General features: G+C 40.4%; 1 protein-coding gene across 3 annotated transcripts in view; it reads right to left on the bottom strand.

The window, feature by feature from the left end:
* Nucleotides 1-419: 419 nt before the first annotated feature.
* Nucleotides 420-15,732, bottom strand: part of PURG (purine rich element binding protein G) — a 46,610-nt gene continuing 31,297 nt past the window's right edge. Inside the window, exons 3-4 of one of the 3 annotated variants that reach the window (XM_067022439.1) lie at nt 5,864-6,006; nt 420-524 (exon numbers count right to left, since the gene is read on the bottom strand). In XM_067022439.1, the coding sequence (XP_066878540.1) occupies nt 440-524; nt 5,864-6,006 (228 nt within the window). In that variant the 3' untranslated portion in view covers nt 420-439. Of the gene's footprint in view, nt 525-741; nt 1,088-5,863; nt 6,007-11,433; nt 12,337-15,732 lie in introns of those variants that run through there. The other 2 variants (XM_059049291.2, XM_059049292.2) reach the window with 2 other exon arrangements.

Below are 15,732 nucleotides of genomic sequence, written 5' to 3' on the forward strand. Positions count from 1 at the left end.
TATGTAAAAACTTGTACACATATGTTCATAGCAGCATTATTCATAATAGCCAAAAAGTGGAAACAATCCAAATGTCCATCAACTGATAAATGGATAAACAAAATATGGTATATCCATACGATGGAATATTATTCAGACATAGAAATGAATAAAATGCTGGTGCATGCTATAACATGGATTAACCTTGCTAATATTTTGCTAAGTGAAAGAAGCCAGACACAAAAGGCCACATATTGTATGATTCCATTTTTCTGAAATGTCTACAATAGGCAAATCCATAGAGATGATAAGTAGAATAGTGGCTAACAGCCCTGGTCCGGGAAGATCCCACATGTCGCGGAGCAACTAAGCCCGTGCGCCACAACTACTGAGCCTGCACTCTAGAGCCCACGAGCCACAACTGCTGAGCCCACGAGCCACAACCACTGAGTCTGTGCACCTAGAGCCCGTGCTCTGCAACAAGAGAAGCTACTGCAATGAGAAGCCTGTGCACCGCAACGAAGAGTAGACCCCACTCACCGCAACTAGAGAAAGCCCGCGCAGAGCAATGTAGACCCAATGCAGCCAAAAATAAACAAACAAATAAATAAATAAATTTATTTAAAAATAAATTAAAATTTTTATTTAAATAAAAATTTATTTTAAAATTTATAAAAAATATCTTTTTTAAAGTCTTAAAGTAGTTGCTTTTTTGCAGTAGAAATTTGACTATTGAGCTTAAGAGTACTCATGAATATTTTAACATTATTTTCATTACTTATGGTCAGTTCAGACTCCAGTTAGGCTAATCCTTCTCCCCCAAATTTGAGTATAAGGATCAAAATTACCCCTCTTTCAAGATGAGCCAAATAAGCATCAACATTTCATCAATGGCTGAGATGAGCTCTTTGTGATCCAAATGCCTCTCTGCAGTGGGGTGGCAGCCATGAGGGTGTGCCTCCCAGATCTCCTAAAGCAGGGAGGATAATGAACCAAAGGCACTAGCTGCTGTGCTCTGACTTCCGTCACTGTGTTCACACCAAGACCCCATTCCCTTGGACTGTTCCCGGTGACTGCTTACGGCAGGGACACAAAGGCAGGCCCATTTCTGAAATACACAGGATTCCGCTGAAGGGCACCTTTGGCTTGAGGTCTCCCTGTTGGTCTTGCCAAGCTTCCCTGGAACGGTGTTGAGTTCTAAGATGTCCCCCCTCTCATTCACAGGGGCTGTATCAGCATTGGTCTGAGGGTTCTGCCCGCCTCCTTGGGCTCCCCATTTTCCTTCTCCAGCATTTGCCCCAATAAATCTCTGACGTCTCTAACCCTGTCTTAGCTTTTGCTTCTCAGATGACCCGGACTAACACAAGCAGTACCAAGAATGATCCAATGCGAGACTGACATTTGCGACTGGCCCACTAACCACGCAGCAGGCAAAGAGGATGATGACCTAGTTGACAGGTGGGGCACGGATAGCCCCCGGTGTAAGACGGTGACTCTCAAAGGCTAAAGATTTCATTGATGGTGACCTGGGGAAAGGTCCTGGAGGAGGAGAATGCTGTTGCAGACGTGATGATTCAAGTATTGGAAAACTCTGGAGAGAACAATATACTCAAAGACAGCAGAGTTGGCTGATTAATGCTAAGCCATATTGATGCCAGCAGAGGCATAATGAGGGACTCAGAGCCATTAACAAGCAAGTCATGGCTAAGTGTGAGAGCCAGAGGTTCTCTTTCGTAGCTTCCAAAGAGGCCCTTACCTCCTGTACAGTGGGAGAGCAGACGCAGTTGAACAGGTCAAAGATCAAATAGAATTGTGGAGATTCCTAGATATTCAAATACTCAGCTGAGAGAGATCTGTTATACCAAGGTCAAGGTGCTGGTCAGGGAAAACCTGGGACCCTGAAAACCGGGATGAGGACATGGAGATGGATGTCCCTGAGTATATTTTCTCCGCAGGACAACCCCTACCCCCATCCTTTAGGTTTGCACAGGTGTCCCATCCTTCCCTGGTAAGAGCTAGCACTTCCGTCATGCCAGAAGATGCTCCAGAATCCTCACCCTTAGAGAGGACATGAGTTTCCCTCAGTAGCTGCCCTCACCTCTTCCCTGTCTGATAACCAAGGTTCAGTCTCAGCACAACCTGGGTGGGTCCATATTGGAAATGATTAAGAAGGAAGGACACTGTACACCAGGAGAGCTGCAAGAATTAGCTAGTGTGTACCAGCGGGAGCAGAGGTGTACACCTGGGACTCTATTTTGAGAGCGATTGGAAAGGGGCCTGAAATGTAACTTTCTTAGGACCTGAGATTCAACACCTTGGTAAGGACCCCAGGGAATGGGGCAAACGCACTGCTAGGGTGGTTCTTAGAAGTTTGGGTAAAGCAATGACAACACTCAGTGAAGTGGTAATTTCTGAGTTGCCCTCAGTAGGAAAGAATTCTGCAAGAGGTCCAGGCTGCAGGGCCAGCAATACTGCTCATTGGTCCAGGGGATCAGAGGAAGGGATAAAGAGGCTGAGGGAAGTGGGGACTCCAGAATGCACCCTGTGAACATTCAGACTCCTGCCACTTCAGTGAAGTTCTTAGGGGGTCCAATGGTCAGGAGCATGCGAGGACATCTTCTCAAAGTAAAAGACATATTGTTGCATTTTGCATTCCTACTAGATAAGGAAGGCCAGCACGCTTACGTGGCTGTTTTGGGCTCAGGAGACAACAGATTCCACAGAGGAAAATATTGCTCTGGCCCATATCTACTACATAGATAAATGCCAGCTTTGAGTAGAGATCAGAGCAGGAAATACTCTACAGTAGGTACTGCAGCACTGCTGCTTGGTCCATATGATTGGGCAAACCCTTTGGCTTTGGAAGGCGTCAGCGTTGGGAAAAGATGCAGTGGGAAAAGATGAGTCAACTGCCATCGGCTGCCTCAGAACTGACATGAGGGAACGGGGTGGCCATGGTAGCAGAGACAGAGGCATCCAATCAGAAGACCCACTTCACCCTGAAGGAGGTGGATGGAGTAGGCCTATGACATGAATATCACACTGTCTAGAAGAAGCCAGCTTCACAGAACGCAGAAAGTCTTCTAAGGGCGCAGGTGAAGTGCTAACTTGAGGCGATACTCTGGAAGCATAGCGTACAATCCTTCAAGAGGCAGTACGTGCGTGAAATCAGAGGCCTCCAACCTGGGAATCAAGAGGTGGAAGCAGGTGGTTCCACTTGCTGATCTCCAAGAGGCATCAGTGAGTGGTGACGTGAAGGGAGTCTTAATTCCCTGCCCAGGAATTGAACCTGGGCAGCCTGGATGAAAATCAGGAATCCTGATTTTTACTGGGGGCAGTGCACTTCTCACAGAGGCAAAAATTGTAAAAACAGGTACACCGTTTATTATTAGAGACATAGCACAGCAACAAGTGGGAGAGCACACAGGGAAAGTTTGTTTAGTTAAGTCTAGGGTAATTACTATTTTAAAATGTCCATCTTTTTCTTATGTGCAGGACAACGGTACTTCCAATGTCCTGATGTTTTTACAATATCTGCAGATGTCTGAAGGCAAAAAAGGGGGTGAGTGGACTTTGACTTGTTCTCAGAGTTGGGCTTTTGTTTCTCTAAAGGTTCAAATTGCAAATCAAGGATTTTTGATTTTAACTTCTTTTTTCTCTTGCATTCCTGCAAGCTGTCTTCAAAGAATTGGGTAGCTGCTTCTGTGATAATGATAGCAGTTTGACTAGCCCACCCAACCACAGTATTTTGAATTTGCCTTTTTATATCAGGGAGAAAATTTCCTACTAAAGCAGAAATTAAAAGATTTCTATGCTCTGGAACTTCATGGATTAGTGCAGTATGCCTTTGGAAAGTCTGTACAATGCATTCAGCAAAGGCCTTTGGATATTCTTCTTTCTGAGCGCACAATTCAAACTTCGACAAACTCACCCTAGGGGAGAAAGCTTCTATTATGGCTTCTATTAGCCCCTGAACCTCGGCCTCCAGCTGATCCATTTCCTGATAATTTGTAGGAAGGTAGACCTTGGGAGAAATTCTGGTCATCTGCTTCCTCTGTGAAAGGGCTTTTGAATGGCCACTAATCTTTCTACTTCCTCTCTCTGAATTTGGTAGGATCTTCTGAAAGTGGAGGTAAAAGGGCTTTATAGGGCTTCCCTGGTGGCGCAGTGGTTGGGAGTCCGCCTGCCGATGCAGGGGACGCGGGTCCGTGCCCCGGTCCGGGAGGATCCCACGTGCCGCGGAGCGGCTGGGCCCGTGAGCCATGGCCACTGAGCCTGCGCGTCCGGAGCCTGTGCTCCGCAACGGGAGAGACCACAACAGTGAGAGGCCCGCGTACCGCAAAAAAAAAAAAAAAAAAAAAAAAGGCTTTATAATTTAAAAGGTCTGTCACTGTCCAGGGTACATAAATTCTTGGTCAAAGATACATCTGTAAAGGATATTGCATAGCAAGGACTGATGCTTGCAGAGCCTGATTTAGAGCCTAGGAAAATCGGAGGAGTTGTAAAAGACAGTCAGGTGAGCCCTACTGACCTTCCCAGGTGCTTTTGCTAAATTCACTTGCTGGCTTTGAGCATTTACATGAGTAACCTGTATACCCTGGGCGTAGAGACCAGGCTAGAAGGCTGTCTGTAACTGGGTGTTAAAGGGGTTTTCTGCGAAAGGTGGGGGAGTTTTGGGAAATTGCTAAGGAGACGGTACTGGATTTTAAGGAGGGGAATTTATTTTGGATGACAACTTTAATTTTTGTTCTAAGTCTATTTTCTGTTCTTTCAGCTTGTTAAGGGATTCCCTCAAGCTAGCCTTTATAGTCATTTTTTGAAATCTTTTTCATTTGGTCTTTCCACAGATATCAATAAGATAATTGTTTAGGATGAGAGCTCGCTAAGAAATTTTTTTCTTTCAGATGTGGCCAATTCACAGGATCCATCACCTGGCCATTGATAAATAGGATCTTACAGTAATCTCAACAGTGACTCAAACCAATAAGCCTTTTTATGGCTTAACCATGAACACAAGAGGTATCTCAAAGGGCAGTGCAAAAGATGCAGCCCTCACAAGATCCAGAAAGTTCATTCCCAGAGTTAGCCTAAGAAAGCAAAGACCTTCGTTGTCACAGGCAGTAAGACAGCTGTAGTGCATACAGTGTCTTGGGTCTCCCATGAGAATGTGAGATGCCTCCAGTCACAAAGCTGCTAATCTGTGACACTGGGCTGGTGCTACTGGAATGGGACATTTCCAGCAACAAGACAATGAAGGTTGAAATGACAAAGGTCATTTATGGACTGGGACACCTTATGACAAATTCCCCTGAGAGCTGGCACAGTCAGACAAAGACAATGCTGAGACTTTGTGTCTCAGAATCCCTGTCTATTTGACTGGCCATCAAATGCAAGCCAGTACTTGCATCTTCCAGCTGGCAGAGACCAGAGAGAATATTCTCACTGGTCACAAAGCCAAGCTCTCAGGACAAAGAACAAGATGAAAGGAAACTCTCCTCTGGTTTTTATATACATAGGAGAACCAGAGCAAAGTTTGCCCAAATAGATGCTGGTCTGGTGAGAACTGTGAACTCATCGCCTTGAACAACAGACTTATAGGACCTACACCTGTGTTCTGCCCTATGGTTTTCTTCCTTATGACAAACGACACAAAAGACAGAGACAAAAGAAAACAATGACCATCTCTGGGAGGAAAGGGATCAATCGAAAACAAGCGTACTCGTACCAAATCTCTACCAGAGTTGCTATACCCAAGTAACGAGTTCACACAAATATTTTCTCCTGCTAATCTAAATTTAAGAAAAAGAAAAGGACTCTCACATGCTCACTTCCAACAGACCCTGCAGGCAGAGATCGGGGAGACTGACATGGTAAGAATTCTTACCTTCTGCCGGCGCTTGTCAGATCTCTCAGCTTCTGCAGCCCCAGAGCAAACAACGACCAGCCTGTGGAGAGTCCCACGCCGGGCGCCAAAGCTGTAGGGGAGGAAAACTTTTCCCTTCTTCCCTTCCAGGTTCTTTGGCTGGTCTGATAATTAAAGTGACACAAGATAGATTAACAGGAGAAAAACAAATTTAATTTCATACGTTTGGGAGTCCATAAAAATATGAGACTCCGAGAAGTGACCAAAACAGGCAGCTTTTTATACCTTTTTAGACAAGGAAACAATTTGTGATGAATTGACAGAACAAAGGGATCTGGACTTGGGGTAGCACATTACTGAAGAAGTATCAAGATTTGTTTACAAAGCCTTCTGAGCCTTGAATTCCCTACTCTGTTGATAAGGATGCCTTCTACGCTCCTGCTACAGGGAGGGTATCTTCACGTGGGAGATTTATTTCCCGCTTTCAGGGCACAAAGGATCAGAACGTCCTTCTTGCGCTGGCTGTTTCTTAAGTAACTCTAATTCAAAATTATCAATATGCCAAAGTGGCACATTTTGGGGTGACATATTCAGCTCTCCTTCATCATCACTACCAATGACCCACTGGGGGAGTTTGTCTCCCTGTTCCCACAGCTCTGGTCTCCAAATGGGGCACGTTCTTGCCAAGGAACATAGCCAGGATCCATTGAATTACACTGTAACTAACAAGTTACAGCTGCTGTCCTGACACCGTGGATTCCTTATGCCAAGGAACCAGCAGTTTAGAAGAGGAGTCACCTCGTGGGCAGGGATAATTGACGCTGATCAGAAGAAGCAGATCGTGCTGCTTTAAACAAGGGGCCATGGCGGGAGGAATGTGTGTGGAACCCACATGACCCGCTCAGGCCCCCCTGTTTCTGCTCACGGACCTGGGCAGCAACCACAGCCTGAGAAAGGTATGCTGCTGCGTTTGATCTCAGGGCCACAGCTGGAACTCATCCCCTTCCTCTTCCGTCATCCATTCTAAATGACTGCTCAGCCCAGCCCTCGCCTTAGGCAGGAATCAGTTGGCTTACCCGGTAGTAAGACTCAAACCTTCATTTCCAAGGGGTCTGATCTCTTGGTAGTCATACCTTTCTGGGGTGACCGCTCTGATGAGCTGGTGTGATTATTTCCGTTTCCTTGGCAGGTTTGTATCATGGAGCCCATCATAACATGATGCTATTCATTAATAGTACTCATTTCCTTCCTGTCTGATTTTATACTTGTCAAGGAACATAGTTACTAGGTTTAATAAGTAGATTTTTCTGGGGCTTCCCTGGTGGCGCAGTGGTTGAGAGTCCGCCTGCCGCTGCAGGGAACACGGGTTCGTGCCCCGGTCCGGGAGGATCCCACATGCCGCGGAGCGGCTGGGCCCGTGAGCCATGGCCGCTGAGCCTGCGCGTCCGGAGCCTGCGCTCCACAATGGGAGAGGCCACAGCAGTGAGAGGCCCGCGTACCGCAAAAAAAAAAAAAAAAAAATTGCCAACTAGTCGACACAGGTATTCTAATCTATCTAGCATTTTTTTCCTTCCTTTAAAAAAATCATTTTTAAAATTATAAAAATAATATATGAGGGGCTTCCCTGGTGGCGCAGTGGTTGAGAGTCCGCCTGCCGATGCAGGGGACGCGGGTTCGTGCCCCGGTCCGGGAAGATCCCACATGCCGCGGAGCGGCTGGGCCCGTGAGCCATGGCCTCTGAGCCTGCGCGTCCGGAGCCTGTGCTCCGCAACGGGAGAGGCCACAGCAGTGAGAGGCCCGCGTACCGCAAAAATAAAATAAATAAATAAATAAATAATAATATATGATTATCATGAAATAATTTAAAAGTATAGAAGCAAAAATTGAAGTCTTTTAAAAAATCTATATATTTATTTTTGGCTGTGTTGGGTCTTCGTTGCCGTGCGTGGGCTTTCTCTAGCTGCGGGGAGCCGGGGCTACTCTGCTGTGGTGCGCGGGCTTCTCATTGCGGCGGTTTCTCTTGTTGCGGAGCACGGGCTCTAGGCACGTGTGCTTCAGTAGTTGTGGCACGTGGGCTCAGTAGTTGTGGCTCACAGGCTCTAGAGCGCAGGCTCAGTAGTTGTGGCACACGGGCTTAGTCACTCCACGGCATGTGGGATCTTCCCAGCCCAGGGCTCGAATCCGTGTCCCCTGCATTGGCAGGCAGGTTCTTAACCACTGTGCCACCAGGGGAGACCCTGAAGTCAACTTCTTATGCAGTTTCCTTTTAATCCTACTCCATAGGAGCAACACTATTTTTTGTTGTAAATTAATTGTTTTCTCCATTGGCTATCTGACGCTCAAGGTGTTATTTTAATGACCTTGTTTAAAAGGAATCTCTTGTGTATTTACCCAGAATGAACTAACAAAACTGAGTTTTTAAACACACAAAACTGAGGGTCAACTCTTTCATTCAGAGTCCTTTTTAATCTCCACAAGCCAATCTTTTAGTAAGTCTTTTAGAATGGCAAACATTATGCTTTGCAAAAAGGGTAAGCGTCAGTTACCACTCACTGAATGAGAGATCATTTGGGGAGAATATGTATAGCGCTGTGCTTCCTGCATTTCAAAGTTTATTCAGTCTTATGAACTATGACTCATTTGTTTTTGTGTTAAATTACTTTTTGCTTATTTTCTAGAAGTCTTTTCACTTCCCCAAGGATAAAGTGGGGGGTAAGAAAAGTGATTTTCTTTTTCAGTGTGAACTCAGCATGCACCTACTTCAATAGTTTTAAAAAGAATGTGTGAAGACAAGTCTGAAATAATTTATGTTATAGATTGGCTTTTTAAAGAAAGAAGGTCGGGGCTTCCCTGGTGGCGCAGTGGTTGCGAGTCCGCCTGCCGATGCAGGGGACACGGGTTCGTGCCGCGGTCCGGGAAGATCCCACATGCCACGAAGCGGCTGGGCCCGTGAGCCATAGCCACCGAGCCTGCGTGTCCGGAGCCTGTGCTCCGCAACGGGAGAGGCCACAACAGTGAGAGGCCCGAGTACCGCAAAAAATAAATAAATAAAAAAGTAAATAAATAAATAAAAGAAGGTCAAGGGAATTCCCTGGTGGTCCAGTGGTTAGGACTCACACTCTCACTGCCAAGGGCCGGAGTTCGATCCCTGGTTGGGGAAATAAAAATCCCACAAACCTCTTGGTGTGGCCAAAAAGAAAGAAAAAGAAAAGAAAAAAGAAGGTTAATATCACTATCATTGGCCATTTTCAAACTCAAAGCAATTCCTGATGAGAAAAACTAGTTCCCTAAGATGAGTAAGGTTAGGCTGTTAGCGTACATGAAATTTAGCTCAAAAGATGTTCTTCAACGGAAAACATCTGGATCTTTATTAAAGTGTTTTCATTCAAGAATTTACAAATGACACTTGAGCTTACGATCTCCAAGGGAAATTACTGTTTAAGGAACAGAAAAAGCAACTTACCAAAATAAGGTTGATAAAACTGTAAAGGCAAATATAATTTTGTACCTTTAAAAAAACCTCAATGATGGTTTCACTCAATGAGGGAGGGACTACATTATTCTCACAAACAACCAAACTTACAAAGTGTAGTCATTGTATTACTTTTCAGTTATAAAGGGCAAATGAGTTTTTGAAAATAATTTCGTACTAAAAAGGCTGATAAAAAATTTGTGAGAACAATTTTTTAGGTGGGACAAACTGTGATGAACTGTGATTTATAACTATGGTTGACCATGGGGATAAAAATTAGAGATATTTCCATGTAGATTAAAAAGTAGACTTTTTTCCAAAAGAAATTTATTTATTCTCTTATCCTTTCATAAAATTAGAATTAATTTTCTTTTGATTACCAGGCAAAATATTGCCACAGAAATCAAGATACCCTAAGACTTTCTTTGACCTTTCTCTCTCTTTTCTGATGAAGAAACCTGGAATTATTTTGTAGCACATTTACTAATTGCCAGTTTTCATGAGATGGAATCCTGTAAAGGTAGTTACAAAAATATACAGTAGAAGTGTCTTTGGGGGAACTTCCCTGGTGGTCCAGTGGTAAAGAATCCGCCTTCCAATGAAGGGGACACAGGTTCGATCCCTGGTCAGGGAACTAAGATCCCACATGCGTGCGGCAACTAAGCCCACACACCACAACTACTGAATTCGCACGCCTCAACAAGAGAGCCCGCAGTGCTGCAAACTACAGAGCCCATGCACCCTGGAGCCTGCGCGTCACTAGAGAGAGAAAACCCGCACGACACAACTAGAGAGAAGCCCGCGTGTCACAACGAAAACTCTCGCATGCCTCAACGAAGATCCTGCGTGTGCAACTAAGACCCGACGCAGCCAAAAGAATTAAAAGTAAATAAATAAAATAATTTTTTTTTTTTTAAGAAAGAATCCGCCTTCCAATGCAGTGGACGCAGGTTTGATCTCTGGCTGGGGAGCTAAGATCCCACATGCTGCGGGGCAACTAAGCCTGCACGCTCTAGAGCTTGCGCGACACAACGAAAGATCCCATATGCCTCAACTAAGACCCAAGGCAGCCAAATAAATAAATATTTTTTAAAAAAAAAGAAGAAGAAAGAAATGTCTTTGGGGAGAGGTTGTGATTTAGTAAATACTGCATTTGTTCAAGATAGTCATGGAGATGCAAACCCAGTGTTCATATGGGCTCTGTTCTCTAAACTTTCTGATATTAGAAGTTAGACCTGATTTAATAACTTTTTGAGGCAAAATTACTGTAGCTTACATTTTTTATGTAATAAAGAACCATAGTAGTATTGGAATGTCATTTCACTCATGGACCCACTCGATTAGGTGAATAGGTTTGATCATTTTCTATTTGAGACCCATGATTGTTGCTTTAGGAGCTTTATAGATTTATCTGATCTTTTCTTTTAAAATTTAAGGTTACCCATGGGTTAGGAAAAATACCAAGGTCAGCATGCAAATTCACACACTGCCTTAATATTGAGTTTATCTCTGGTTTAGGAGAAATAGTCCTCTGTCCTCATGAAGATACAGGAGCAACTTCATTTGTCCTAATGCTGTGATTCTTAGTACAAATGCTAAAATTAAAAATCAGTGAACCCCCTGCATGGGCTTATCTATTATGCCATTCTGGCATGTGATATCAGCTTGTCCTGGAAAGTTCCAATTTGATTTTTTTGTCCTTATTTTCATACACCTAGAGAGGAACTTTAAATATAAGCATTTAGGAATGGCTTTTTCAATGTCTTTGTGTTGCAGTAAAGGTTTTGAAGCGCTACTTGCTTTCATGTAAACGTTATTTCACGGACGAGATGATATCAACCTGATGATAAAACTTTATTAATAAAGTATTAAAATAGACACTGAGGACATTTGTGCTCTTCTCAACTTACTTATTTCCAGGTTTGATAGGTCTAGTTTTTATAGATCTGATCTGAACTTGATTTTAGAAGCCAGGCCAACTGGATTTAAATGCCTAAAGTTACCATAAATTTTGGGCACAAATAACAAAAGAAACACTACAAAAGATCTACTTTTGGTTGGTATGAGGGCCCAGCAGAACTAATCTGCTTTCTGGAAAATAATTGAGAATACAAACTAATCACACATATAAACCAGTTTATTAGATTGTCAGTGATACTTCGAGACAAATTCAAGTCATTTTACTGTACTTTATATAAACAGAGGAAGGGAGGAAAGTTTTAAACGTCAAGCTTTGTTCAGCATGTGTGCAGTTAGCATCCACGAGAGCACCATTGGATATGGAAGAATTAGCACCACAGAATTTTAGGACCTAACTGTTAACATGCATCACTGAAAAATTTGGAACATGAAAACTGAAGTAGTACGTGGTATGGTCTATTATAAACAATACAAGGCAATTTATGACTTGTTTTCATACAGTACAATACAATCACCAATCAATGAGAACCTTTTAAGTACAGTACAGGACAAAAAACACTTTGTACCCTGTTAACACTAAAGCAGTTACAGATTTAAAAACATGTTTCTTGTAAGAGGCGGTGGGTTGAAATGATCCCTCCTCCTCAGTTTTTAAATTCAGAGTTATATAGTTACATGATCTCTTAAGAAAGTATTTTCAAATCTATGTCCTTCTACCTCAATGCTGACAAATGGTGTTTTGAAAATGGAAAGGCTTGATAAATTAAAACAGAACAAAACAAAACAAAAAAATCCTGAGAGAGTCAAGAAGTACTCCAGTGTGGTGGAAGATAATTCCACATCAGATCGGTTTGAAAACGATGCCAGTGGTGTTGACACTTGTCTTCCCTTCCGCGGAGGAATGTCAAGAACAGAAGCCTTGCATTCACGATGAACTTCGGTTCATTTCTTTCACCGAATGCCTTTATTCTGAAGTGTGACATAAGAGACTTATTCCTTATTCCTCAACTGTTTTTGTAGTGTCATAGGGCTGTTCCTTATGCTGGATTTGACAACAGTGAAAAGGGTGGATATTCCCTCTGGATTTAGGGTAATTTGTGAGCTAAAGAAAAAATATTAATTTAAATTTAGCATAGATGACATTTTAAAGGGAGTTTCACTATTTTCACAGTACAAACCTATAATGAATACCTTTCTGTTTCATTGAAAACCTTTCTGTTAGAAAACATGTAACAAACCCTCAATTTTAAGTCACGTCTAGGCCAATTTTGGCGTATTTGAAGATACTGTATAAGAAATGTGCAATAAGAATAGATATAGGTATATTCAGATCTCAGTGCACTGATGCCAAGGAAAATATATTTTTACTCCCCAAGAGAAGAATATACCTTGAAGCATCTATGCAGACACATGAATCAATCATATATCTGCCCAACTTCTAATTCTGGAATAGTGATAACAGGGTCATTTAGGAAAAAGTACTTAATTACAGTATGGCAGCAATTTTATGTTGTATATATATTTAACAGCAAAAACATTTTTGAAAATATAATCAGTACTATATGGTAAGTTTACAATTCACTATTTCTATACTTGTAACACATGCATTTATTTGTTTTCCCAGTTTTAAAAAATCCCACTAGGACCAACATCTTTCAGAACAACAATCTAACATTAAACAAAAACCTTCTGAGGAAAATAGCTAGCATCACAGAGATTTGAGAAAAGTCTGTTACTCAGCATCACAAAATACTCAATAGATCTACATTTAAGATTGTTCATGCCATGACATTAACACACCTTTGGGTTAATATATCTTATTTAAAAAAGAAAACAAAGAAACAAACCAAAGAACTGACATGGAATTTATCTTTAGTCTCTCCTTGGTAAGAGTAGACTTCTAATAAACTTGACTCCTTTCTGTACCATGTAATGATGACTACACCTATGAAGCAGCATTTACATTTAGCAAAACATTTATGAGTAATGATAGGAAAATGGCCACTAGAGAGAAAGAATTAAAAATAAGTAAAATTATAGAAACGTGTTTTTTTCTTAAGTGAACTGCCCCCAAACAAACAAACAAAAAAAGCACAAAGTTTGTTTGCTTTGAAATATTCTTCTGTTGAAAAACATTTTTGGATACAAGTTAGCCTATCCTTATAAATGTCAGAGAGAGATGTAATTTGAGAAAAAATTTAACTTTTGAAAAAAAAATCCTATTTTTTTTCCTGTTGAACCAAATCTATTGTTTAAATCAAGTACTAATTTTCTGAAGAGGAAACAGGTATACACAGCAGCACATCCACATTACTGATTTAAATTTGATAATTCTCCAGGCATGGCTGACTTGAGCATAGAAGAAGCAACATTTATTTCTTAATGTTTTAGGGTTACATTAGAAAAAAACCTCAACTAAAACAAAATTGAGTAATGACAGACGGGCTTAATAGTTTTGATTGCCCTTATCTTTGATCAACATTTCAAAACAAGGTAGTACCAATTAAAAATAAGATTAAAAAAATAAAAGCTATCTAAAAATTGTTCAATGAAAAAGCCTTCAAATTTTACAACATTTTAACCTCAAATGATTGTAGACTAACTTAGACTAACAGTTTTGCCATTATCACAAACACTTTTGTTACGCTTGAGTTTTTTTTCCGTATTGTTCATTGGTTGTATTATGTAATACAATTTTCTGTTAAGTTAAAATAGTTTGAATTATTACATTTAATTATAAGAACCTTTAGAAAAACACATAAGTTGGATAAATTTATAAAAGGATAAAGAATATTTTATGGGATTTTAAACAAGTTCTATACAGACAAATAGCTTAGTTCAAGGTAATAAAGTGCCTTCATTTCCAAGTAATTAATTTTTCACTAAAATATTTTAAGGCTTTATAAGAAACTTAAAGTTATCAGAAGTTTGATATGGGGTTATGCTATTAATTAGCATTCTTTCATAGTCCTTATTTCATTTACTCTTTCGATCCACATTAGGTAATTTTTAATAATTAGCAGCTGAAAATGATAAAATTTGAATTACAAATTCTGAATTCATTTTGTAAGGAAAAGGAAGATGTATAATTTCTAAATGCTGTGATTTGTACATAAGACACACATATTGCTTGTGAACAATCTAAGTTTATGTCATAGTATACAACAGCCAATGCCCCCCAAAATTCAACAGAATATTTAATCTCATGGCAAACATGGCCATCATTTCATTCATACATATATTCTGTTGTGTTTACATTTAAAATGATTGTGCAGCCTTGAATGAAAAAGGCCACAGAAAATCTAACATAAATTCTTCAAATACAGGCACAATTAATATTTTTATTGCAATACCTTATCCATAATCTATATTGATGCCAATATCTAATATTAAAGCATTTATATTTATTTTCATTTTGCTTCTAATACCCATGGATGTATCACAGTAAAATACTGGTAACCTAATCGAAGTATATATAATAGCCATATCATACAGAATTCTATTTCTTCTTGTGATTTCTCTTTGGAGGATATGGGGGTATTCTAAGCACAGCTGTGTCCTTAGTTCTCTTGGCAGCTCCAGATTTTAAGATAAATTATGACTGTATGGACATCAACTACTCAATTGGTTACAACCAATGAAAACAAATTAAAATGTTTGAATATTCTTTTTCAGGAATTTAGTTAATTTTATCAGAAAATAACTAAAGTCAGGCACCAGATTAAATGGCCATGACATCTAAAATGCTTTTCTAATTACCACTGGAGTAATTTTAAATGTTCCTTAAATTTAAAGATTTTTGAGATTAGAATGGAGGAGGAAAGGTAAAACTCATTGCAAAAAATAGTTTATGTTCCATATAATTGGAAAAACAGGAACTACCAGTAGGAAAAAAGTGCTGATCTTAAAATTGGGTTTGGTTTTGAATCTAAAGCCTAGTAAGAGTAATTCCTGGGAATTAAAAAAAATTAAAATGGCATAAACTTTTATAATTGCACATTCCTTTACCAAAGTGCCACAAGTTACCAAAATTTTTAAAAAATGTACATGAGTCTACTTTTCAAAATCTAAGTATATATAAATTTACCTTTCTTTTTAATAGTATAGTACAAACTTAGCACAAATATAAGCAGGAAGATGAATTATAACTTTCTAAAAACAGTATAGTGTGTTTTAAAAAAATAACTATTAAGAACATTTGTCATCATGAAGATTCAAATCCAAGTATAGCCAAAGCATTCCCATAAAATCTGAAAATATCATGAGAGATTATCTAGGCAAATTTTAGTAACACCCTGCCATGCAACGCACAGACATCATATGCTTTTCTTTAAACATAGTTATCCTGTTTTTATCTGATTACATATTATACTCAGTTTCTTCCATTGCTGAAGTGACAATATATGCAATAGCTGAGTTTTGAAGACAGTATTAAACATTAAGGTTTCCAGTCTTAAGTGTTCGTTCCTATTAAGCACAGCAAAAATGTTTGATGTGT

Source organism: Kogia breviceps, chromosome 20 (genome assembly GCF_026419965.1).
Source record: "Kogia breviceps isolate mKogBre1 chromosome 20, mKogBre1 haplotype 1, whole genome shotgun sequence".
Classification (NCBI taxonomy): domain Eukaryota; kingdom Metazoa; phylum Chordata; class Mammalia; order Artiodactyla; family Physeteridae; genus Kogia; species Kogia breviceps.